Source organism: Thermobia domestica, chromosome 8, assembly GCF_964235325.1.
Source record: "Thermobia domestica chromosome 8, izTheDome1.hap1.1, whole genome shotgun sequence".
Lineage (NCBI taxonomy): Eukaryota > Metazoa > Arthropoda > Insecta > Zygentoma > Lepismatidae > Thermobia > Thermobia domestica.
Genome location: NC_137461.1, coordinates 16,352,207 through 16,378,747, shown reverse-complemented (window position 1 = coordinate 16,378,747; position 26,541 = coordinate 16,352,207). Strand labels below are relative to the sequence as shown.

The following is a 26,541-nucleotide window of genomic DNA, read 5'->3' as shown; positions in this document are numbered from 1 at the left end:
GGAGTCGATCTTGTATAAATAAATAAATAAATAAAAAAGAGTTTGTCTCTCGGTCTGTATACAGCCTGGGGGCCAGACGAGTGGACTGAGAGTTACCAAAGGGTCAAGGGTACCTTGGTCCAAGCCCCAAACCTGGACTTTTTTTTTTTTTTTTTTTTTTAAATTTTAATTTGAACCAGAGGGGTCGTTTACAGGGACATGTAAAAGTGGTAGAAAATGACCGCGATTAGTGTCATATTCATACTTTTCGTGGTTGCTGAGATCAATTGTGACACTTCCATTAGCGATGACTTTCAAATTCAGTTATCATTGTATGTGGACCAAAAAAGTATAGAAAGTTTTTGAATGTAAAAATAATAATTCGAGTAAACTTTGAAAAGTTATTTCTGATAGTATCGATAGTAAGAAAGAAATTGAATGAATTACATACAGAACAAGAATTGGCAAAATTTGAACAAAACTTCAGGCTATTAATAAATACGCTTAATGAATACTATTCAAGAGTGGGTGAAAGATTAAATGGATAAAATACTAGAAAAACAAATTCAGACTTTAAAACTAGAATACGGGTGATTCCATCTTTTCTTACTCCCATCATTGAAGAAGAAATTGAGAAAATCACTGATCCCCCTTTCGAACCAGACTGTACAGTCCGCAGCAAAAAACCTGCAACATGAGCATGTAAGTTTATTGTGGAACTACGCCTAACAGTCCAAGGAATCAACATTAACATCTAAGTGACACGAATCACGCCAGGAGAAACCTCGGCGTCCTCCCCTGCACACTTATTTTAGAGCAAAAGACTTTGTCGTTTCACAATAAACTTACATGCTCATGTTGCAGGTTTTTTGCTGCAGACTGTACATGTTGACAAGTTTCGAGTCGTGAAACCTTCGTTTAGCCTGAGCTTCTCAATTACAATGCGTGATGGCACCACCACTGAAAGAACTCTACAAAATTTACAGTAATAAAAGAGTGGAAGATGTCCTACCTGGGCCCTCAAATAACCATTCATCACCCGCAACACGCCTCACTCCACCGTCATCGAAGTCTCGTTCAGCTCTTAACCTCAATGCACAATTTACAGGCACCACGGTCAATTGAGTTATCTGTAACAAAATCCAAACTTTTATTAACTTCTTTGCCATATTAAAGGCGCCAAAAATATCAAGCTATCTATTAGAACTCAATAAAATCCATCACTCACTTTAACAATATACTAATATATCAGTTATCAACAAAGATATTCTCAATACTTAACAAGTTCTATGTTATCTGATGTCAGATTATCTGTCAATTATAATCTGCAATATATATTTTAGGAAAAAAAAAGATAGTTCTTTTTCTGGCAACAATAAACTGCATATTTTGTTCTCAACTATTGCTTATAGTCATAAAAAGATGTTTTGAAAAAAAAAAAAAATATATCAACCGACTTCAACGGAAGTGCTAAAAGCAGAAAATTAATAAAGCGCTTAACAGCAGAAAATAATTTATTACAATTATCCATTAAAAAAAAAAAATTGTGTTAATCCAAACAAATTAATACTTAATATAAAGTTAGTATGGATGGTAATTTTATGAGCCATTAATTTGTTTGGATTGGTAGTCTAAAGGTACCTAAACTGAAGATAGGACACTAACTTCCTGTAAAATGGACGGGTCTACGAAACACGCGTGAATATACACACGGTATTAACACCATCATCTGATGAGAAATTTCATCGTCTAATCCGAAAGACTTTCATCAGATCCTAATAAAATTTATATAGATACACGCGTCACTGTTGAGTGTGTGTGTCATCATATTGAAAGTCAGTGAGATGACTATGCTTTAGAAAAGAGATATACTTACCACTTGATAGATGTTTTCTCCCGGATACAAAGGGAAAGCTTCTTGTTCAAGTCTTACTTCGAGTTCCCCGTGGTTTACTTTGGCTTGTCCTGAAGGGTCGAATACTACATTCCCTTCGTTGTCCTTAATCACAGGATTTTTTACAATACAATAATGCCTTGGAGGCACTACGATCATCTCCACAGGACCCAGGACCACTCTGTAATTATTGGAAGTCAATAAATATATTTAAAATTGTGTTTATTATATACATGGCTACATGACACACGTTTCATTATCTACTTGGTCAGCGCATCACTTCTAATACCATTATTTCTAATTTCTTAAATCTAATTGTAATTATAATGGGATCACTAGAAACCAACTACTATTGGACCTAACTTTGTTAGGATTGTTACTATCAATCTTCTTGTTTACTTAGCGAAAAGTCTTCTGCTTACCTATTTTCTAACCAATTATGTTTGTGCACCCCTCTCCTGTATCTTATGAGAACCATGTGTTCCGTTGATCTTAGGACGTTCAAATCTAATTACTCGCAATGTATTGAGTGATTCTTCAGACTATAGAGTTCTACGTTAAATAAAGTCATTCATTTCTCTTCGTTCGTCCAATTTTCCTTCGAATAGTCCCCTTAGGACAAATGGCGTACACAAAATTTCGTCAAGGAGGGACAGAGACAAGATTTAAGCATCCACGTTCAAACAGTTTCAGAAAACGCGCGATTTCTTTTATGCATATCTCAGTACAAGTGTTTACTTTCCATTAATATGTTGATGACAAGGAACGGAGGCGGTAGTTTGAAATCCGATAATCATTCCCTTGCGTACTCTATTGCTCAGGGGTGTTTTTGAAATGCCTTGCCTTGCAACTTTCGATCAGGCAGATTAGGCCTTCATAAACTATAAGAGGTCCCTAAATTTATAATTGCTTATTACTTTCAGTAATTTGTAGGTTATATGGAGCAATATTGAAATTAAATGTTTAGTTCTAGGTCTCATGGTTATGTTTATACCATTTAAGCTAAATGAGAAAGATTACTAATGGAAGTGCATGCACGGTTATCAAAGAATTAATGGAATGAAAACGTGGGAGGAAACACGAGAACCCCTAGAAAACCTATTGACATGAAATCTATCACAACGTCTCATTACCTGGGATCGAACGAGGCATCCCAGCGCCAGAAAAGAAAGCTAGTACTGAGCCGCCGCATTCCTGGATCGATATGGAAGGATAACTGTTTTAGACTATCGATAACAAACTTTTCGATTCAAGAAATCTGACTGACAGGTAAGCAAATTTCCTTCCTAAAAGAAAACAACAACTTAGCTTGGGTATTATGAGAACTCCTACATCAGACATTACGACGGCGTTATTTGTCGAAACTAATACTGTATAACAATAATTTTACTTAATTCCTTTTTGTTTAATCTAAAACTCAATACCCATCCTCCAGTATTGCTCCACTAAATGTAGAATTTTCACTTTAGGGAAACCAAGTGCAATGATAAATATTTTGCATGTGTTCTCCGCTTTTAATCTATCTTTATTCTCGTCAATTCTGTTCTTATTTGGTATAGATATCTTAAATTCTTTTTTATTTCCAATAAAATATTTCCGTTAATTGTACAACTTCGACACATAGAATACACTCGCTCTTTTTCTACATCCACTTCCAGATCAATTTCTTTTCATGATTCCAGGAAAATATTCGTCTGACTTCATATTATCTGTCAAAATGCACACAAGTCATGATAAAGCTGTAGCACTCATTCAAAGTTTCCCAGGGTTGTTAACTGGAACCGAACCGATAGACGCAAAATGGATTCTACTGGGTTATGATTCCGGAACTCAAAGCTGTATTTGCAAGAAAATGATTCAAGGGGTGGGACGGAAGGGCAGTTTCTAATTAAAGTTTCAGTATCAAAACCAAATTTTCAAGAAAATAGATTTCGGAACCGAAACTGATTTGAGAAAATAGGTTCTAGAACCGAAACCGATATTTGAAGTGGAACCGAGAAAAAAAAAAAAATGAACAAAATCACTGTTAAGTTTTTCACAGTAAGTAAACATCATTTGCAGATTGTAAAAAATCTTGAACTAAGGATTTTGAAAGTCTCAAAATGTATTTCGGTTCCCTTCGCAAAGAACGGTGAATTAAAACAGTTTGGGCTCCGTTACCATTAACAATCCTGAATTTTACACACCAAACATTAGCAATTATTCAATTTTAGGGTACAGTATTGCAATTTTACGTACTAAATCTCACTGAGGAAGGTCGCGAGGTGTTACTCTGACTTCATATCGATACTATGCTCAATCGACTCGTTTTTACACATATGAAACAATTACGCAAACAGAGAAATCCTCGATCGGAAGTGTGTTCGAATTACACGAATAGATTGAAGTTATCACTTTTTGGAGATAGACACTTCATTTTTGGTATCGGGGGGTTTTCTTCGTTACTCAACACAGTTGTGAGGTAAAAACATATGCAGTTTGCAAGATAAGGGTACTTATTGGGAAGGGAGTGAAAAGTAATGGCATCTTACAACTTGCCTCCTGTTTGGCACAGAGTATGGATAAGCTAATAAAATGTATTTGCTACTCCTATTCAACTTCTTATCATTCAAATATCACTTTTCTGTACGGGCACCTTCAAACTGCACAATGGCATTTGTCTCCAAAACACTTTGCCAGGCGTGCGAAATTCAATAAAGAACGTTATGGTATTCATAATTAATCTTGTGATAATCTATATTGTCATGTTCTTTCCGTTCTGTAAGTAGGATGAGAATAATATTTTCTTAAAAGGCTCTGTCACCAATATGTTGTTTTGCCCAGATCAGCTGTTCAACAAAAATTTTGCACTGGGGCACACAACACAGTATCAAATGTGGGGAAAAAAATCAGTTTATTGTTAAAATGAAGTTAATCCAAATAAATTATCCACCACAGGCTGGCACTGACAGTGAATACGAATATCAGTTTATACCACCAGCATTCCATTTGTACTCAATCGCGCGGAATTGGTGCGTCAAACTAATCGCACAGAGCCAGAGCGGTCGCCTGTGGAATTATCCTGAGCGGTACTCCGAACCTGTCGGGCAATGCTTATGCATTGCGGAAGACAGTTTCAATACATCATCGCTTGCTCTATTTTTTTTTCCTCAGCGAATTTGAAATACCGATTATGGGAGTATTGTCAAACTCCAGGGAATATTTGAAGATATTCAGCGAGAAAATAGGCCGAAAAATTAAAGAAAATGATTAGCGGGAATGTGCGCTCAAAGCTGTGTAAAAAGTGTCTTTTATTCTGGAGAAAACCGATGTTTGCATACATTGTCGCTAACAGTTTTTTTTTCCTCATTTATCGCCGATTATCGTAAAATATTCCCTAAAGTTTGGTCACTATTTTCCAACAACCGCCATTAAAATCCGTTGACAAATTATTTTTAAAAAAATTAAAAAAATGCTAGCGATAAGATATTGAAACACCGTCTTTCAAAGAGTCCGACTGGGTTCGGAGTCTCGTTCGCGATAGTTCTGCGGCTAAGCGTTTCGGAGACAAATGTCATTGTACAATTTGAAGGTGGCCACACAGGAAAGTGCTATTTGAATCAAATATAGTCTAATAGGGTTGGCAAATACATTTTGTCAGCCTATCGACCGGATGTGTCAAACAGAAGGCAATTTGCAAGTTGTAAAACAGCATTACCCTTCATCCCCTCCATAATAAGTGTCCTTATCTTGCAAAATGTGTACGTTTTGACCTCACCACTGTGCAGGTAGCCAACAGAATCCTCCGATACTAAAAATGAAACGTGTAAAAAATAATTACTTGAAACCTTTTGCAAAATCTATTCGATTTTGGACTTTGAACGCTCATAATTCGAACACTCATCCGGTCGAGGATTTCTCAGTTTGCCTAATTGTTTCATATGTAAAAACGAGTCAATTGAGCATAATACCAATATGAAGTCAGAGTAACACCTCGCGAACTTCCCTAATCAGTATCATTAAATTTTACACACTTAATAATAGCGCACTGAAATATTTACACATTAAACATCAGCACTCATTCGAATTTTACACATTGAAGACTAGCAATAATTCGGAAACATCTAATACTTACTTTTCATTATCCTTGCGGACAAACGTTTGTGGCCCTTTTTCGACTCTAGTAACATTTGTCGTTTGGTCCAAGACATGGAGATACCAATACGGAAGTATACGGACAATACTCTGATTTTCCTCACCTCGCTTTCCTTTATCCATATTGCTGAAACTATAAAATTTTAAACATTAAAATATGATAAAAGCTCTCACTCGAAACTATTAATATTCACGTCTAATGGTCTGTTACCTCTAGGTTAATGAAGAAAAAGAAAAAATAATGAAGTCCATCTTTTCTTCATACATTATAGATCCCTAAAAGTTTCTATATTCCTGTGAATTTGTGGAAACTACGCAAACTCGTGAACTTCTGACTACTATATACAACACTCAGTACAATATTTATAGTGTATGATAATCGTCAAGCTAACTGATAAATCAAGCTAGAAGAAAATTTTGCTTTTTTATATTAAATTATATTATTTATATTAGTTTTACGCGTATTATACCACTTCCAGAAAAATACTATTATGTATATAAACAAGAATTTTAGGGAGAAAAAAAAAGGAAGAAAAAAAAGATTGCAATCTTCGCCAATAATTAGTTTTTTGATCAGGGGCCACAAAATTTTTGAAGGGCCCCTAAATCGAGCTTTCGTATTTTCTACGGAATAACCACATCATACTGAGTTAAGTGATAGTTTGAGTTTGGCTACGCTATATGTAGTTCTCCAGATATAAGGCGTACAAGAAAATCTTTGATTGAAATATTATATATATATATAGGGTGTCCGATGAGGAAAGAAAAGATTTTGGGAGGTGACAGGGCAGAGATTATTCTAAGCAAAAAAAAAAAAAAATGCTTATGTGAACATAGGGTCTATTCCCCCTCGTTCCGGATATAGGGGAAGGGGGTAACTTTTTTGCCTCTTGCACTTGCCGATTTTCGTTTGAAACATTCTAACACACCCTGTAGTTGGACTTATGCATATTATACCTCATTTGAAAGATAATGAAACAGGCTTGCAGATGGTATGCAGATTGTCCCAGTACTGCTTACAAGCGGGAAGTAACGGAAGGAAACTGTTTTAATTTCCCTATAAAATTCCCTTTTTTAAACAATTTTGCACTTTTCTTGAATGAAAACACTGTGGCCAGAGGCGAAAATGATATTGTATACCAAAGATCCAGGTGAGGTATCAAGTTTTTAGCTTCACTAGAAGCCGAAAAAAAAGAAAGAAAAAAAAAACTAACTCCTTACTCTAATAACATAACAATGTTCCGACTTTCTATAGATGACTAAGGTTACGAATATTAATAAACGAATGCTTTGACGCAAAACTGGAAATACAATAATATTCCCTAACATACGAGTGATCTACATTTCTATGCGGGAACACTTAATTACAGTTCTGAACAACAGATGGCAGTGAAACAAAATCCACTTGAAGTTTTCGTACAACATACTACACCAGAATGTTCATTGCAATAGTTTTGTCGAAATCATAAATAATTACTTCTAATACATTTTGCTTGTCTCACGTACACCCAACAGAGACGTTGCCACTGTTATACTCAATTTCCTCGAAATGTTTTTTGGATTTTTTCTGTTGCAAGCGGCGCACCACAACTCATTAACTTGAAAGGCCCCTCTATTAGTTATTTTGTCTCTCCTGTGAGCAAGTGATAGCAGGAGTTTCGGTACCGCAAGGAAGTGCAAAGTGCTTGTGTATAGAAGGAGTTCGACAGTGTTGTTGTAGAATGCCGTTCCAATACATCCACTCTGAATATGCAGATATGATGTACGTCTACGGATTTTGTGATGATAATGCCAAAGGTGCGGTGGAAGAATACCAACGAAGATTTCCTCGCCGCAGAGTCTCTACTGCACGGGCCTGCGGGAAACTGGTGAGCTTCCCAATGTAAAGCTAACATCTGAACGAGCCTCAAAACACACTCCTCAACAAGAAGACAACGTTATTCAGGCTGTACAGCCAAGTCGAACCACCAGCATTAGGAGACTTTCTAATCAACTTGCACTTTCTACGTATGTACATGATGGGACGGATAAAACCCTTCTTCTCGCAGTACATGTTCAAAGAGTGCAACATTTTCATCCAGGAGACAGTCAACTACGTGTTGGTTTCTCTAAATGGATACAGGAGCATCCTCATGTTTTTGCCATTCATCTTGTTCACCGGTGAGGCCACTTTCACCAGGAATGGGATAAACAACACCGCAACTGGCATCGTTGGAGTGACGAAAATCCTAGGGCAATCACAGTAAGATACTATCAGAAACGATTTTCTGTAAAAGTTTAGGCCGGGATTATCTGTGATCAGATTATCGATCCCTTATTTTCTGCCCCAGGAATTGCCAGTACTACCGGAAGATGTGACTCTTCAAACTCGGGCTTCCATGTACTTCCAGCAAGACGGGGCTTTATTCCATGCAACACAAACTGTATGTCAACATCTTGACTTCAAGTGTGCTCATCGGTGGATGGGTCGCGGAGGCCGATTATTCACTGGTCACCCCGCTCCCCAGATCTTGCACCTTTGGATTTTTGCTTGTGGGGGTGCTTGAAGGACGTTGTATACGGACAAAAGGCCAACTCATGAGAAGAGTTAATTCAGATCATTCTAGAGGCATTCAACATCGTCAAAGCGCCGAGAAGACATCCATCGGGCAATACTGCATGTACTAGCGCGCACTGCAAAATGCATTGAGGAGAATGGTGATATTTTAAACACTTGCTGCAAGTGCAAAATAATTACGTTGAAGGTTGACGCTAGTAGGGTTACGAGTAGTAGTGGTCCCGTTATGGCCGAATGACTCATCCTCACTCTTGTGACGTCATAGGTCAAAGGTCAATGACCTTGGCCCGGGGTCAATGACCTAGGGGTACCTAGGACCACCCCCTCTAAATTTTGGCAGGGGTACCTTGGCCCACCCCCTAAATTTTGGCAGGGGTACATAGGACCACCCCCCTTAAATTTTGGAAATTGCCAAATCTAAAAATTTGGTATGGTAGCCTAGGACCATAGTATGTACCTCTATCAGTATTGGGTGTCTATGTCGTTCCCTTTCATGGGTAAAAAATTGCCAAAAATTCAAATTTCGGGGGTTTTTGACCTAATTTATCCCCTTTGATGAGGTGTTATTACCCTATATAGTTATATGGGCGTATACAGGGGTCCATTACCTTTCATAACATATGGGTATATTAATGCACCCCTTTAAATTTTTGGGAGGGGTACCTTGGCCCACCCCTTAAATTTTGGAAATTGCCCAATTTAAACATTGGGTATTATAGTATAGGACCCTAATATGTATCGTGATAAATTTGGGCGGTCCACCTTGTTTCCTTCTAGGGGTACAAAATTGCCAAAATATAAACGTAAGCAATACGTTATACCACGTGTTTGGTTTTCAACCTAATTTATCTCCTTGGATGAGGTCCTATTACCTTATATAGTTATATGGTCATGTATAGGGGTCCATTATCTATCATAAGACATGGGTACATTGGTGCACCCCTTGAAAAATTTGGGAAGAGTACCTTGGACCACCCCTTAAATTTTGGAAATTGCCAAATCTAAAAATTTGGTGTGGTAGCCTAGGACCATAGTATGTACCTCTATCAGTATTGGGTGTCTATGTCGTTCCCTTTCATGGGTAAAAAATTGCCAAAAATTCAAATTTCGGGGGTTTTTGACGTAATTTATCCCCTTTGATGAGGTGTTATTACCCTATATAGTTATATGAGCGTATACAGGAGTCTATTATCTTTCATAAGATATGGGTACATTGGTGCACCCCTTTAAAAATTTGGGAGGGGTACCTTGGCCCACCCCTTAAATTTTGGAAATTGCCCAATTTAAACATTTGGTATTATAGTACAGGACCCTAATATGTATTATGATAAATTTGGATGGTCCACCTCGTTCCCTTTTAGGGGGTACAAAATTGCCAAAATATAAACGTAAGCAATACGTAGTACCACGTGTTTGGATTTTGGTCGATTTTATCCCCGTTGATGAGGTCCTATTACCTTATATGGTTATATGGGCGTATACAGGTGTCCATTACCTTTCATAAGACATGGGTACATTAATGCACCCCTTGAAAAATTTGGGAGGGGTACCTTGGCCCACCCCTTAAATTTTGGAAATTGACCAATTTAAACATTGGGTATTATAGTATAGGACCCTAATATGTATTATGATAAATTTGGATGGTTCACCTCGTTCCCTTTTAGGGGTATAAAATTGTAAAAATATAAACGTAAGCAATACGTTGTACCACGTGTTTGTTCTTTTGGCCCATTTATCCCCTTGGATGAGGTCCTACTACATTATATAGTTATATGGTTATGTATAGGGGTCTATTTCCTATTATAAGACATGGGTATATTGGTGCACCCCTTGAAAAATTTGGGAGGGGTACCTTGCCCCACCCCTTCATTTTTAGAAATTGCCCATTTTACACATTTGGTATAATAGTATAGGACCCTAATATATATTACTATAAATTTGGGTGGTCCACCTCGTTCCCTTTTAGGGGTACCAAATTGCCAAAATTTTAGTACAACCACGTGTTTGGACTTTTGACCTAATTTATCGCCTTTGATGAGGTGTTATTATCCTATATGGTTATATGGGCGTATACAGGGTTCATTACCTTTCATAAAACATGGGTATATTAATGCACCCCGGGAGAGGTACCTTGGCCCACCCCTTAAATTTTGGAAATTGCCCAATTTAAACATTTGGTATAATAGTATAAGACCCTAATATATATTACTATAAACTCGTTCCCGTTTAGGGGTACAAAATTGCCAAAATATAAACGTAAGCAATACGTTGTACCACGTGTTTCGTTTTTTTACCTAATTTATTCCATTGGATGAAGTCCTATTACCTTATATCGTTATATGGTCACGTATGGGGATTCATTTCCTATCATAAGACATAGGTACATTTGTGCACCCCGTTTAAATTTTTGGGAGGGGTACTTTGGCCCACCCCTTTAATTTTGGAAATTGCCCCTTTTACATGTTTGGTATTATAGTATAGGACCCTAACATGTATTATGATAAATTTGGGTAGTTCACCTTGTTCCCTTTCATGCGTAAAAAAATTGCCAAATTTTACTACAACCACGTGTTTGGTATTTTGGTTCACCCCTTGGATGAGGTCCTATTACCTTATATGGTTATATGGTTATGTATATTGGTCCATTCCCTATTATAAGACGGGTATATTGATGCACCCTTTAAAAAATTTGGGAGGGGTATCTTGACTATCCACTCAGTTTTAGAAATTGATTAATATAAGCATTTGGTATCTTCGTACAGGTCTTCAATATGTACCACTATAAATTTGGATGGTCCACATCGTTCCCTTTCATGGGTAAAGAACTACCAAAAATCAAATTTCGGATGTTATTGACCCTCAATGTAATACGTTATATGGTTTATTACCTCTATATGTTTATGTTCTCTTTTAAATTTGGGAATTATCAAATAACAAAATTCGGTAAACGTTTTCTAGGACCCATTGGTATTCCTCTTATGGCCAAATATTCAAAATTTAAAGGTTATTGACCGGCTTTATTATTGAATAAGTACAGGATTTATTACTTTTTTCATAAGACACAGGTGTATTTGTGTACCAATCTTAAATTTTGGGAGGGGGTACATTTCTTATTGTCATATCAATAATTGGTAATTGTTCTTTGGGTAAATCATTGTGATCACGTGATCGGTTATTGACCTATGATGGGATTAGGAGTCCAGGACATTGGTACATTGAAATTTTGTAGGATAATTTGAGAATGCGTCATTGGTATTGATTATTACAGCCAAATATAAACGTAAGCAAGACGTTGTACCACGTGATTGACCTTGATGAGGTAGTGTACAGGGATACATAGCTAACCTTATTGAAACTTATGACTCATAGTCTTAAGGGAATACATGCTACAACACTGGCAAAGTTATTGTTGATGCAATTTGATTGGCTGATCACTATCTTTCGAGCAATCTGATTGGTTGATCACTATCTTTCGTGCAATCTGATTGGTTGATCTCTATCTTTCGTGCAATCTGATTGGTTGATGAGTTTTAAATCTTTGCTGTATTCAGTTTTAAGTTTTGTTTTACATTTAAAAATCTTGTTTTCGTTCAACATTTTGCACTCAATGATAAATATGATCAAAACCGTTTATTTGTTAATCGAATAGTTAAGAACCGGATAAAGTTTGACGGTTAACCGTGAAACGTAAAAATTTTTTAGTTTGAAAATTTTTTGTTTGAAATTTTTTGTTTGAATTTTTTGTTTGAGAATTTTGTTTGAAAATTTTTTTGACAACTTTTGTTTCAAAATTTTTTGTTTAAAATTTTTTTTGTTTGAAATTTTTTTCGTTTCAAAATTTTGTTTGAGATTTTTTTTCGTTTGAAATTTTTTTCGTTTGAAATTTTTTGTTTGCAAATTTTTGTTCGAAAATTTTGTTTAAAATTTTTTGTTTGAAATTTTTTCGTTTCCAAATTTTTTGTTTGAAATTTTTTGTTTCAAAATTTTGTTTGAAATTTTTTTCGCTTCAAAATTTTGTTTGATTTTTTTTTGGTTTGAAATTTTTTGTTTGAATTTTTTTTTTCGTTTCAAAATTTTGTTTCAAAGATTTTTGTTTGAAATTTTTGTTTCAAAGTTTGAGTTGACATTTTTAAAAGTTTGTGCACTTATTAGTAAAGAACTGGAACTGTTTAGAACAAAAACCTTTGACAACATTATGGTGCAATAGTACACGTCAGAACTTGATAATGCAACGTCATCAGTTTTGCATCATATATAAGTATCGTTCGAGTTAGTATTCATGATAACGTCATCATGGCTACTTGTCTGCAGTTTCTAAACACACGTGATGTGATGAAATCATTTACCAAGATTACTGATTTACAACAGAATGTACCTTATAGAATCTTAGCTAGCCAAATGATCCCTACAAAGTTTGGATTAAGAATCGTAGTGAAGCTTGAAAATGATAAGAATATAATTTTACCAGCAAGATATTTACCCATGGAACCATCAAAACAAGAAGAACTGCTGCGTTTCTTAAATACTGGATCTGTATCTTTATGTTACAAAGGATTCTTGGGTCGAAGTCATCAACTTGAATTTAGTACACAGCCAGATTCGTCAGCCATTGTGATGAAATCATGAATCAGCACATTTCTTTCCAATGACGTCAGCCGTAGTTGTATGAATTTGGTTGGTCAGCAACTGTGATGAAATCATGAATCAGCACATTCCTTACCAATGACGTCAGCAATAACTATAAATCAACCAATACACTGTCATCCCACGAAATCATTTGAGCAAGTGCTTTTCAGGAGGAAAGATGTGTACTTCTAACGATAAAGAGTTCATCTTCGCAAGCTATTATCCAATAAACAAAACATGTGATGATTGGTATCAGTGCTAAAACATTTGAACCTGTGATTCGATTGGGCAAAGCAGAACAATTTGGTGTACAACTGACCTGTGAAGAATGGCAAATATTATGTTCACGAATCGACCAAATGAACGATTATTTTCATGATGAGCTAAATGTGACCATAGTCAAATCATTAGGCTCAAATCATGAAGTGGTGCTGCGTACAGTCCTCGAAGAGAAGATGGTGTTGTTACGTAAAAAGAGTACATTCCATGTCCCTCGCAACATGGTGTATCTAACACAAACGGAATGGAACAAATTCATCAGCGTATTTCAGTGTGTGAAACATGCAGTGGAAGTGTGCAACAAAACAAGTATATTCCTGAAAAAGTACTATTTTGAAAAATGTGTTATGCATATTATACAACATGTATCTAGATATTGTGATGGTTGTCAACATCGTTCTTGGGTGCATAACTGTATTGATAAACAGTTTATTTGTGATCAAATGGACATTGAGTTTCCACCAATTGATATTGCATTAGACCTTAAAAGACTTCAATTGGAATTAAAATTATATGCTAAAGACAAACTAGTGCAAGAAGTTCAAAATACATTGTATCGACAATATCCAGAACCACTATCTGGTATGGATGTATGTGGAGTGTAATAAAATGATCCATTTCAATGAATTGTGTTTTTTCATTTCAAGTACAACCCTATGTTCTGACGTGTACTATTGCACCATAATGTTGTCAAAGGTTTTTGTTCTAAACAGTTCCAGTTCTTTACTAATAAGTGCACAAACTTTTAAAAATGTCAACTCAAACTTTGAAACAAAAATTTCAAACAAAAATCTTTGAAACAAAATTTTGAAACGAAAAAAAAAATTCAAACAAAAAATTTCAAACCAAAAAAAAAATCAAACAAAATTTTGAAGCGAAAAAAATTTCAAACAAAATTTTGAAACAAAAAATTTCAAACAAAAAATTTGGAAACGAAAAAATTTCAAACAAAAAATTTTAAACAAAATTTTCGAACAAAAATTTGCAAACAAAAAATTTCAAACGAAAAAAATTTCAAACGAAAAAAAATCTCAAACAAAATTTTGAAACGAAAAAAATTTCAAACAAAAAAAATTTTAAACAAAAAATTTTGAAACAAAAGTTGTCAAAAAAAATTTCAAACAAAATTCTCAAACAAAAAATTCAAACAAAAAATTTCAAACAAAAAATTTTCAAACTAAAAAATTTTTACGTTTCACGGTTAACCGTCAAACTTTATCCGGTTTTTAACTATTCGATTAACAAATAAACGGTTTTGATCATATTTATCATTGAGTGCAAAATGTTGAACGAAAACAAGATTTTTAAATGTAAAACAAAACTTAAAACTGAATACAGCAAAGATTTAAAACTCATCAACCAATCAGATTGCACGAAAGATAGTGATCAACCAATCAGATTGCACGAAAGATAGTGATCAACCAATCAGATTGCTCGAAAGATAGTGATCAGCCAATCAAATTGCATCAACAATAACTTTGCCAGTGTTGTAGCATGTATTCCCTTAAGACTATGAGTCATAAGTTTCAATAAGGTTAGCTATGTATCCCTGTACACTACCTCATCAAGGTCAATCACGTGGTACAACGTCTTGCTTACGTTTATATTTGGCTGTAATAATCAATACCAATGACGCATTCTCAAATTATCCTACAAAATTTCAATGTACCAATGTCCTGGACTCCTAATCCCATCATAGGTCAATAACCGATCACGTGATCACAATGATTTACCCAAAGAACAATTACCAATTATTGATATGACAATAAGAAATGTACCCCCTCCCAAAATTTAAGATTGGTACACAAATACACCTGTGTCTTATGAAAAAAGTAATAAATCCTGTACTTATTCAATAATAAAGCCGGTCAATAACCTTTAAATTTTGAATATTTGGCCATAAGAGGAATACCAATGGGTCCTAGAAAACGTTTACCGAATTTTGTTATTTGATAATTCCCAAATTTAAAAGAGAACATAAACATATAGAGGTAATAAACCATATAACGTATTACATTGAGGGTCAATAACATCCGAAATTTGATTTTTGGTAGTTCTTTACCCATGAAAGGGAACGATGTGGACCATCCAAATTTATAGTGGTACATATTGAAGACCTGTACGAAGATACCAAATGCTTATATTAATCAATTTCTAAAACTGAGTGGATAGTCAAGATACCCCTCCCAAATTTTTTAAAGGGTGCATCAATATACCCGTCTTATAATAGGGAATGGACCAATATACATAACCATATAACCATATAAGGTAATAGGACCTCATCCAAGGGGTGAACCAAAATACCAAACACGTGGTTGTAGTAAAATTTGGCAATTTTTTTACGCATGAAAGGGAACAAGGTGAACTACCCAAATTTATCATAATACATGTTAGGGTCCTATACTATAATACCAAACATGTAAAAGGGGCAATTTCCAAAATTAAAGGGGTGGGCCAAAGTACCCCTCCCAAAAATTTAAACGGGGTGCACAAATGTACCTATGTCTTATGATAGGAAATGAATCCCCATACGTGACCATATAACGATATAAGGTAATAGGACTTCATCCAATGGAATAAATTAGGTAAAAAAACGAAACACGTGGTACAACGTATTGCTTACGTTTATATTTTGGCAATTTTGTACCCCTAAACGGGAACGAGTTTATAGTAATATATATTAGGGTCTTATACTATTATACCAAATGTTTAAATTGGGCAATTTCCAAAATTTAAGGGGTGGGCCAAGGTACCTCTCCCGGGGTGCATTAATATACCCATGTTTTATGAAAGGTAATGAACCCTGTATACGCCCATATAACCATATAGGATAATAACACCTCATCAAAGGCGATAAATTAGGTCAAAAGTCCAAACACGTGGTTGTACTAAAATTTTGGCAATTTGGTACCCCTAAAAGGGAACGAGGTGGACCACCCAAATTTATAGTAATATATATTAGGGTCCTATACTATTATACCAAATGTGTAAAATGGGCAATTTCTAAAAATGAAGGGGTGGGGCAAGGTACCCCTCCCAAATTTTTCAAGGGGTGCACCAATATACCCATGTCTTATAATAGGAAATAGACCCCTATACATAACCATATAACTATATAATGTAGTAGGACCTCATCCAAGGGGATAAATGGGCCAAAAGAACAAACACGTGGTACAACGTATTGCTTACGTTTATATTTTTACAATTTTATACCCCTAAAAGGGAACGAGGTGAACCATCCAAATTTATCATAATACATATTAGGGTCCTATACTATAATACCCAATGTTTAAATTGGTCAATTTCCAAAATTTAAGGGGTGGGCCAAGGTACCCCTCCCAAATTTTTCAAGGGGTGCATTAATGTACCCATGTCTTATGAAAGGTAATGGACACCTGTATACGCCCATATAACCATATAAGGTAATAGGACCTCATCAACGGGGATAAAATCGACCAAAATCCAAACACGTGGTACTACGTATTGCTTACGTTTATATTTTGGCAATTTTGTACCCCCTAAAAGGGAACGAGGTGGACCATCCAAATTTATCATAATACATATTAGGGTCCTGTACTATAATACCAAATGTTTAAATTGGGCAATTTCCAAAATTTAAGGGGTGGGCCAAGGTACCCCTCCCAAATTTTTAAAGGGGTGCACCAATGTACCCATATCTTATGAAAGATAATAGACTCCTGTATACGCTCATATAACTATATAGGGTAATAACACCTCATCAAAGGGGATAAATTACGTCAAAAACCCCCGAAATTTGAATTTTTGGCAATTTTTTACCCATGAAAGGGAACGACATAGACACCCAATACTGATAGAGGTACATACTATGGTCCTAGGCTACCACACCAAATTTTTAGATTTGGCAATTTCCAAAATTTAAGGGGTGGTCCAAGGTACTCTTCCCAAATTTTTCAAGGGGTGCACCAATGTACCCATGTCTTATGATAGATAATGGACCCCTATACATGACCATATAACTATATAAGGTAATAGGACCTCATCCAAGGAGATAAATTAGGTTGAAAACCAAACACGTGGTATAACGTATTGCTTACGTTTATATTTTGGCAATTTTGTACCCCTAGAAGGAAACAAGGTGGACCGCCCAAATTTATCACGATACATATTAGGGTCCTATACTATAATACCCAATGTTTAAATTGGGCAATTTCCAAAATTTAAGGGGTGGGCCAAGGTACCCCTCCCAAAAATTTAAAGGGGTGCATTAATATACCCATATGTTATGAAAGGTAATGGACCCCTGTATACGCCCATATAACTATATAGGGTAATAACACCTCATCAAAGGGGATAAATTAGGTCAAAAACCCCCGAAATTTGAATTTTTGGCAATTTTTTACCCATGAAAGGGAACGACATAGACACCCAATACTGATAGAGGTACATACTATGGTCCTAGGCTACCATACCAAATTTTTAGATTTGGCAATTTCCAAAATTTAAGGGGGGTGGTCCTATGTACCCCTGCCAAAATTTAGGGGGTGGGCCAAGGTACCCCTGCCAAAATTTAGAGGGGGTGGTCCTAGGTACCCCTAGGTCATTGACCCCGGGCCAAGGTCATTGACCTTTGACCTATGACGTCACAAGAGTGAGGATGAGTCATTCGGCCATAACGGGACCACTACTACTTTACGTCTATCTGTATACAGTATCACTTTCGCCTAATCAGATACTGTTCCTCTAGCGACAGTGTTTCCACTCAAGAACAGTGCAAAATTGTTTAAAAAAAAATTTTATAGGGAAATTCGAACAATTTCCCTTCGTTACTTCTCTCTTGTAAGCAGTACTGGGACAATCTGTATACCACCTTCAAGCCTGTTTCATTATCTTTCAAACGAGGTATAATATGTACCAGAAGTCCAACTACAAAGTGTGTAAGAATGTTTCTTCTGTTTATTGCCACTTATTGTTTCTGTTTATAAGGCAACATGACGGTAAATATAATCAAAATTAGAATTATACATGAAGTTCCATTTGCATAAATCATGTATCAGTAAGTTGACATTATTCCTCACTGAACACAGCCAAAATGCACAACTATAAAGTATTATATCAATGGGAGTTCAGGGTGTATCAAACGTTTTGAAACTGTACTGACTCACAGGCCCAATGTATTGCAAGGCGAAAATAGTGCTAACTAAGTCTATGGCCTATGGAACTCAGAGGTTCAGTGCCGCGTACACAAAAGCTCTCCACTGACTTCTATCCTTAGCCAACTGGATCCAGTTTCTACTTTGGATTCCTAACAAAAAAATAGCACTAGAAATACAAAAAGGTTGGTACTCTTTTTAAGACCAGTTTCGAAACACGAACAGGTGGCAACAGAGAATGGTACACGTACCAGATGTAAAATTCTGCACCAAACAGAGCAAATCATCTTTACAACATAAACGACTTGACCTGTGGTACTCCCTGACAATGCACCCGGTCACCCCTCACACGAGTTTGTTATAAAAAAAAAAAAAATCTCGTTTTCGCACCCCCTATTTTTCTTTCGCTTAAAGGGACACCTCGAATCGCTACTTGATTTACACTTGAAAGATTGGTTGTGGTTCGACCGAGAATTGAACATGGGACCTCTTGACTAAAAGGTGGAAAGTAGATAAACGTAATGCAGATGCTTTGATATGTGGAGACGTCACCATGAAGTTCACACGATTTAAAGCATTTTTCGTTTTTTTTTTTTTTTTTTTTGCTTGTTTTGTTTAAAACAGTTTTTTTTTAAAAAAAAAAAAACAGCTGGTTTAAACCACCTTGATTTAATCCAGCCAACCCTGGTATGTAGGGAAACTGATATCAAAACAAAGAGATAGATGTTGCAAAAGTAATCTTAGTATCTTTCTGTGCATTTGAATACTATGTCAAATATTACTCAAAAAAAAGTTCCGTACGATATTAATGACTGAATCGAGGCAAAAGATTTGATTCTTTTTTAACGCCTACATTACGAGTTTACTGATGAACCAAATCCTCACGCTCAAGCTTCAAGAAACAACTGTCACCCTACAAAATTTATATGCAACAAATACCCGCTTGAGTTCCCGTTCTAAATGTATTTGTTGTATATTTGAAGAATTCACTTTTTTCATTAACCGTATTAAGTTTCCTTAACTAATCTAAGTTGATATATCGTCGGTGAAACGGTGAAGTGGTATATCTTGATTTTTATAATTTTACAGGAGACCGATTTAAAATGTCTCGTTCAACGTTATACCCTGCTTCACATTTCAAGATACACCATCTTCTGAACGTTCATAACCTCTGTTAATATATGTGATTCCGCCATGAAATAATTTAAGAGGCGAGAAGAGAAGGTTAAATGAGGATCGATGGTGGTCATAACTCAAAATCTCGTTTCCAAGTTACGCCACTTCTGGATGCATACAGACAGGCATCTTGTATACAATATTCAGAAGACAAAGACATCCAGTTGAGCAATGCAGCAACTACATGCTGAAAAAGGGGAACGGGAAGCCTCCACAAGTAAATACAAGGATTACGGTAAGAGATAATTGACTTGAAAATAGTTAACACGCTTGGCTCGGAAAGTAGTTAAAACAAACTAACAAACAAACACAAAACACACACACACACACACACACACAAATAAATAACATACACAGTCTATATTTATTTTAGAGTTTTACGTCCAACGCCAAAGGAGACGAAGGTACTTTATTGTGTCTCATTCGTTGAATTAATGTCCACAAGTTTACTTGAAGGCTGTTACTAGACCAGGGATGCAAATAAGCAACAACATTTTACTAGCCCAAGGAGAAAAGCTACTAGCTGATATCCCACAATAGAAATATGTCTGACCTATGAAATATGTGTATACTATGAGAAACTGTTAACATTTCAGACTTATTCTTACTACTCTCTTAATTTTGATATATCGTTAAGTGTGTGTGCGTGTGGAAGGTTGGGAAGCGCAGGGGCCTGGCAAAATGTTGAAAGAATATAATTTACTGTGCACATTTTACTTTATTAACATGTGCTCCCTTATTTTACACTCAGTGTCCTCCACTGTGTGTTGTTCTACTCCGGCATTTGTGCATTACTTCACTTATTTGTGTCTTTTCCACTGACCTAGTGGCTCGCGCGTGCACTTCCGGGTTTGATATCCGGTAAGAGAGAACAAATATTATTTTTAATCTTACAATTTAATTAATCAATAGTGTCATTTAGCGTAAAGGGGATAAACGTGGGACGCTAAATAATAAATATTCATTAGTTTCTGTTAAGAGGCATAGATTTACTTCGAATCGATTCAACTTTCGTTATCTTACGGTTGGAATAACCGTGTCTCAACTAATAATGAGTTAAGTGACGGAGAAGCGTATAAAACAGGGTTTGCTGGTTTAAACCACTTTTTTTTTTTTCAAAAAAACCAACTGGTTTAAACCAAAAAACGAAAAATGTTCGTAAAAGTTTGTAAAATCTTCATGTACACACATTTATGGGTTATCACGTTTCACTCCCGTATATTATTCGTATTATATTCAGACCTAAATTCCCCATTCATTACTCAAAAAGATTATACTACAAAAGCAACTTTTTTTTATATAAGTTTATAAATGTTTATTTTGTGATTTTTTGTAGTTGTTTTGTAATTGCAATCAAGGAAAAATTCTAAATATTGTTCCGTTTCAATGTTTACTATTGATAAAATACATCGAAATGCCGTACTTTTTGTGTGTGGGGGGAAGGGGGGGTCATACAGATCCTACGAGAGGTATTTAGTGAAATTAGAAGTATCTTTGGTGTCTATTTATGTATAAATGAGTCTGAGGCAAAGTTGACTCAAATAATTCGTATCTTTATTCACTTTTCTTACTGATATGCAAATTAAGTCGTTGTATTTCTTAAATTTGGACCAATAAAACTCGTTGTTAACTAACTTAAACTAAATTAGTTTTTCTGTACTCTGTAGCACTTTGAAATTGTCCATATGTAATTCTGTATAATGGTTTCACTTGTGCAACTGTTTATCTTTTTGTCCTTATGAAATGACTCTTGACACAGTACAACGTATTTTTATCAGTATTCCTTCGTGAGTGAGTCGGCAGACGTATCGCATTTGTGGCCAATTAGTCCTGGTTCCGAGTTCAAATGGAGGACAACTTCTCTCGGATGTAACTCGAGAAGCGGTTTTTATTCCGCTTTAAGCTTATATGACCCCTTCCAGCATAACCCGGTTGTTGCATAAGAACATCAAGGCGAAACAAACTTATTTCTGTCCATATATATGACTATATATAGAGCAAATTATTTAAACCAAAAAAACCTGGTTTAAACAAAAAAAAAGTTTTTTTTTTGTTTTTTCAATAAAAGCCGTGGTTTTTTGCCAACCCTGGTATAAAATAAGTAAAATTTACAGAAAATATAAATTGGTTATTTTTTATGATATATCTGCTGACAAAAGAAGTGTAATGTGGTAGTTTCAAGTGTTAGAAGCTCCATGCTGTTGGTACTATTTTGACATGACGTCATACATTATGGTGTAACAGGGAAATTAATTCTCAACTACATTAATTCAAACCTGGTAGTTGCATGTGACAGATGTGACATTTTTATAACAAGCTGTGCTGGTGAAGAAAAAAATAATATGTTTTATGGAGTGACACAGATTATTGAAACCGAGCAGGAATTGTAGCAAAGGCAGGAAGGCATTGAAAATAAAGAAATGAAGGAACAGACACATTTTCAAATGTGAACATCGTGTTGATGAGGTGAAATGTCACTCGCAACAGTTGGCAGTGAACGGTACTATTTTTCAAAGACACAAAGCCCTTGAAAGAAAAGGTATACCTAACCTAATTTTCCTAGCGACATCCTAGTTTAAGTGGATATCCACCACAACTGACGCGCCTGTTCCCTACGGACGCACATCCTCCCATTCGCGCTCCTGTCCTAACTCGATTAGATAGTATCCGTGGTCATTAGTGGCCACACCTAGCACATATTAGTCTGTTGTTTCTTACACTGTAGCTTTCATTGCATATTTTTGGGCGCAATACTTACATGTAAAACGGCAAAGTTCACTTAAAATGAATGTGCACCGAGCAATTTATAAAACACTTTTTAACATAATGACAACGAATTTCCTCATAAATTCGAACAAATTCACGTTCTTTAGTCTAAAACTACTGGATCCACTCTGCAGCACAAATGCCCAACTGCTATTACCGAAAACTTAAATTTTGAAGCACTATCTGCAACTAAACAACGAAAATGATGTAAAGATACACAATATGAATAAATGAGATTTCTAGCTTTACGTTCCACAATTCTGCCCTTTAGACCAAAGGGTACACATAATTAATGAACGGTAATGATTAAAAAAATGAAGCCATTTATTCCACAACCCCCGCCGGCTTATGAACACGTTACGTTACATCTGGATTCGTTCACGTAGCCTACTAATGGGTTTGGAGCGCCGGGACTCGTTGGGAAAAAAATGAATTCTGAGTATTACGACCTATGTATTATTATCACGGGCAGGCTAAGGGAGACGGTGATGATGTAATAATGAATAAAATGGTGGAATGAAGACAGTGGGAGGAAACACGAGAACCCCGAGAAAACCCACGAACACGGCGTTTGCCCGCCACAAAGTTTACTTGGTGCGAGTTGGGTTTGAACCAGAGACCCCAAGCACCGGAGGTGAACGCTCTACCACTAAGCCACCGCGGCCCCGGGACTCATTGGAATTTAACCTGAAATGATGGGTAGTCGCTCCAGTGAAATGTAATGAAACCTTTCAGTTTAACGTCCCACTTTTACGCCCTTTAGACTAAAGATGATGATGATTAACGCAAGTGAATAATGGAAGTACTGGTAGAACAAAAATGTGGGAGGAAACGGAAGTATCCCGAGAAACCCGACGGACACGATATTGTCCACCACAAACTTACTTCGCCGGGATCAAACCAGTGATACCACACACCAGAGCTAAGAGCTCAACCATTGAATCACCGCTCCTCACTCGCTCCACTGAAACACATCATGACACTAGAAATTGACATACCTTGTGACCTTCATGTAATATACCATACAATACAGTATTCATGCGTCAAAAGGCAGAATAGGAGTACACATTTTCGTGCAATTTTACTATATGTTGAATATGTATGTGTAAAAGTTTCAAGAACAATAAGTTGAATACGAAATTTAAGAGATATTGTACCGAACAACTATATAAGATCAGCCTATTTTGCCTTTCTTCAGAGTACCTTAGAATATGTAATATTGTTTTGGGGGAGCAGTAACTACATAAATGAGGTTCTGTTACTACAAAAAAATTCATCAGAATAATCAGTGAGCATCATACAAGGAACACTGTAAACCATTATTTTGTAAGTTGAAAATTATGACTGTTGTAAATTTGTATGAAGTATTAGTTTATGTAAAACAAAACATGTCAGATGTGAAACGTAGACAGGGTATTCATTCATACAACACAAGATATGCTAAACAAGTTGATGTATCATACAGCAGGCTAACAAAAATTAAAAATAGCTATGCAATACAGGGTACAAAATTTAGGAATAGGGTATCAATAGACATCCAAAAGTAACCGCTCACTCATTTTAAAAGCAAACTGTATGACTGGTTAATTACTGTACCATATTATAATATTACGGAATTTGAAGAAGATAAGAGTATATTGAAATAGGGATTTAAAAAAAAGTTGTAAAACTGCATTTGACGTTCTCTATTGTCTGTATACAGACTTAACGACAATAAAAATATTCTATTCTATACGGATCCATAGTATAAGTAGTAATAGTAGTAGTAAGAACGGGTTAGAAGCCCCACAGGCTTTCGTTGGCTTCTATTCTCGACATAAAATAGGCAAATTAAAGACTTACCCCAAATTTTTCCGTACATTTTACAACCTGTAGATCCGTATAGTAAAATTGTACCCAAGCAGTTTAACAAGTAAAATTTGGGGAGCAGTTTTACTATACGGATTCAAGGGGCGCCCGAAGTAAATTTTCTAGAGGAGGGCCTACCGTCATGATTGCTATATTGCGTCTGGTATTTAATATACATGGTTTGCTATATTACGCATACATTTTCGTCAGCCAGAGGGGGGGCCCGGGCCCCACTCTGCTCTCCCCTTCGGGCGCCCATGTAATTAAGTAGGGTCAATGTTCCGTTAAGGGGGTCCAGTGTCTTTGACATCACTTCTTTCTATTGATTTTCGTTTGATTACATAATATAACGTTATATTAGGTTCTATTAGGATAGGTTGGGTAGGTTAGGTTAGGATAGGTTAGGTTAGCTTAAGGGGGTCCAGTGTAGTTTTGGACCCCCTTAACGGAACATGGACCTTAAGTACTAATAGAAGTAGGGGTGGGGGTAGCAGTAGGAGTAGGAACGGGTTAGAAGCCCCGCAGGAGTTCGTTGGGTCCTGATCTTGACATTAAATGGGCAAATTAAAGACTTGCCCAAATTTGTTTGTACATTTTACAATCTGTGGATCCGTATAGTAAAACTGCACTCCAAATTTTACCTGTTAAACTGTGCGGAGAATGTTTAGTACAAGGGGTCCAGAAGCACGTAAAAAACAAAATTTACAGGAGAAATTAATGATGCAATTACTTAGACGTAACATAGCGTAACCAAATCTAATCTAACCTAACCTAACCTAATATTAGTAGAAATAAGCGAAATTCTATCAAGTTTTGGAAAATTATGCGGGACCCCTACACTAATATAACATAACATAAATTAAACTAACCTAACCTAACCTACCCTAAACTAACCAAATGTGAACAGAAATTAACAAAATTGTAGCATTTTTTTAGAGAAAAGAGCTGGACCCGTTCTGCTAAACATAGGCCAACTGTGCTGACAGCTTGTAAACTTCCAACGAAGGAAATTTACCCAATGAATTAAGTCATAAAAAGTTCGAAGATTTTTCTCCGGAATCTTATCTACAAGTTATACAAAAAACATCCTTAAAAAATGGAACTTGAGAGTGCTTGTACCGCAAATTCAATTATACTAACAAGTAATTAAGAGCTTTTACATTTAATCAAATATCAACATTACTGTCTAGTGGTACAGCTAAGCCTACTTACATTGTTTATCCTTACTTCACTATAATGACAAGGACGAATCTATCACCATTGACAACACAATTTTCTTTATAATACCAACTATAATCAATACTAGCCGTCTTTTTCCTTGTTTGTCCAAGGTTACATTCCGGCAACAAAATCGTTCAACTTAACACCCACCAAATCAAATTGAATGGAGTGCACACGTGGTGAAGCCGGCGTTTTAAATACTGAATACGTCGCCTGCCGGGAAATCACCACATTGCGCAATAGGTTTCACAACAGGATGAAACTACACAATCCTCCACTTAAAATTCAGTTCGATAAATGAATAAAATAGTGTACATTACTCATTGCTGATTTAACTTTTAAGATTTTTCTTCTTTGGAAATTACTTTCAAAGATAGATTTAAGATATTTTAAAATATTATACTAGATATCAGCAACGTTGCTAACTTTCAGATAGGCCTATTAAAAACAGCTGTTACTTAGAATCGTCACAAAAGAGGAAAACTGGCAGATCTTGTCTTGTCTTCTTCACCATTTTTTGTTTCATCATTTTTGCACCCTCCTAATATTGTGCAACAAATGTTAATAAAAGAAGATTTAAAAAAAAAAAAAATCGTTATTGTTATTTAATTGTTCCTTGGAAGTAATATATTAGACTTCTTTTCCTTATGTCTTTTGTTAGTTATTACGGGTTCACTGTACGGTTGTTGTTGGTTTTTTCGTTTTTTTTTTCCCCTCAAAGTTTGCATATTACTTCCTTGTATAAGTTAGTTTGAAGTGAAAAGAAGTTAAAAGGGAGATAGTAAGTTTTTTTTTTTTTTTTTTTTTTTTTTTTTTTTTTTTTTTTTTTTAATATCAAGTCCTGATTTCACTATATATTGTATAATAGCTTTTATTCCTTTCCAATTGTTAGATGCCAAAACCAGTTTATAAGAAAAAGGTCCATGTCC

The 26,541-nt window shown here is 35.8% G+C and overlaps 1 protein-coding gene across 1 annotated transcript in view; it reads right to left on the bottom strand.

The window, feature by feature from the left end:
• Positions 1–26,118, bottom strand: part of LOC145692713 (major vault protein-like) — a 75,794-nt gene extending 49,676 nt beyond the window's left edge. Inside the window, exons 1-4 of the mRNA XM_081768128.1 lie at positions 25,604–26,118; positions 5,988–6,140; positions 1,856–2,054; positions 992–1,109 (exon numbers count right to left, since the gene is read on the bottom strand). Of these exons, the coding sequence (XP_081624254.1) occupies positions 992–1,109; positions 1,856–2,054; positions 5,988–6,130 (460 nt within the window). The 5' untranslated portion in view covers positions 6,131–6,140; positions 25,604–26,118. The remainder of the gene's footprint in view (positions 1–991; positions 1,110–1,855; positions 2,055–5,987; positions 6,141–25,603) is intronic.
• Positions 26,119–26,541: the final 423 nt, after the last annotated feature.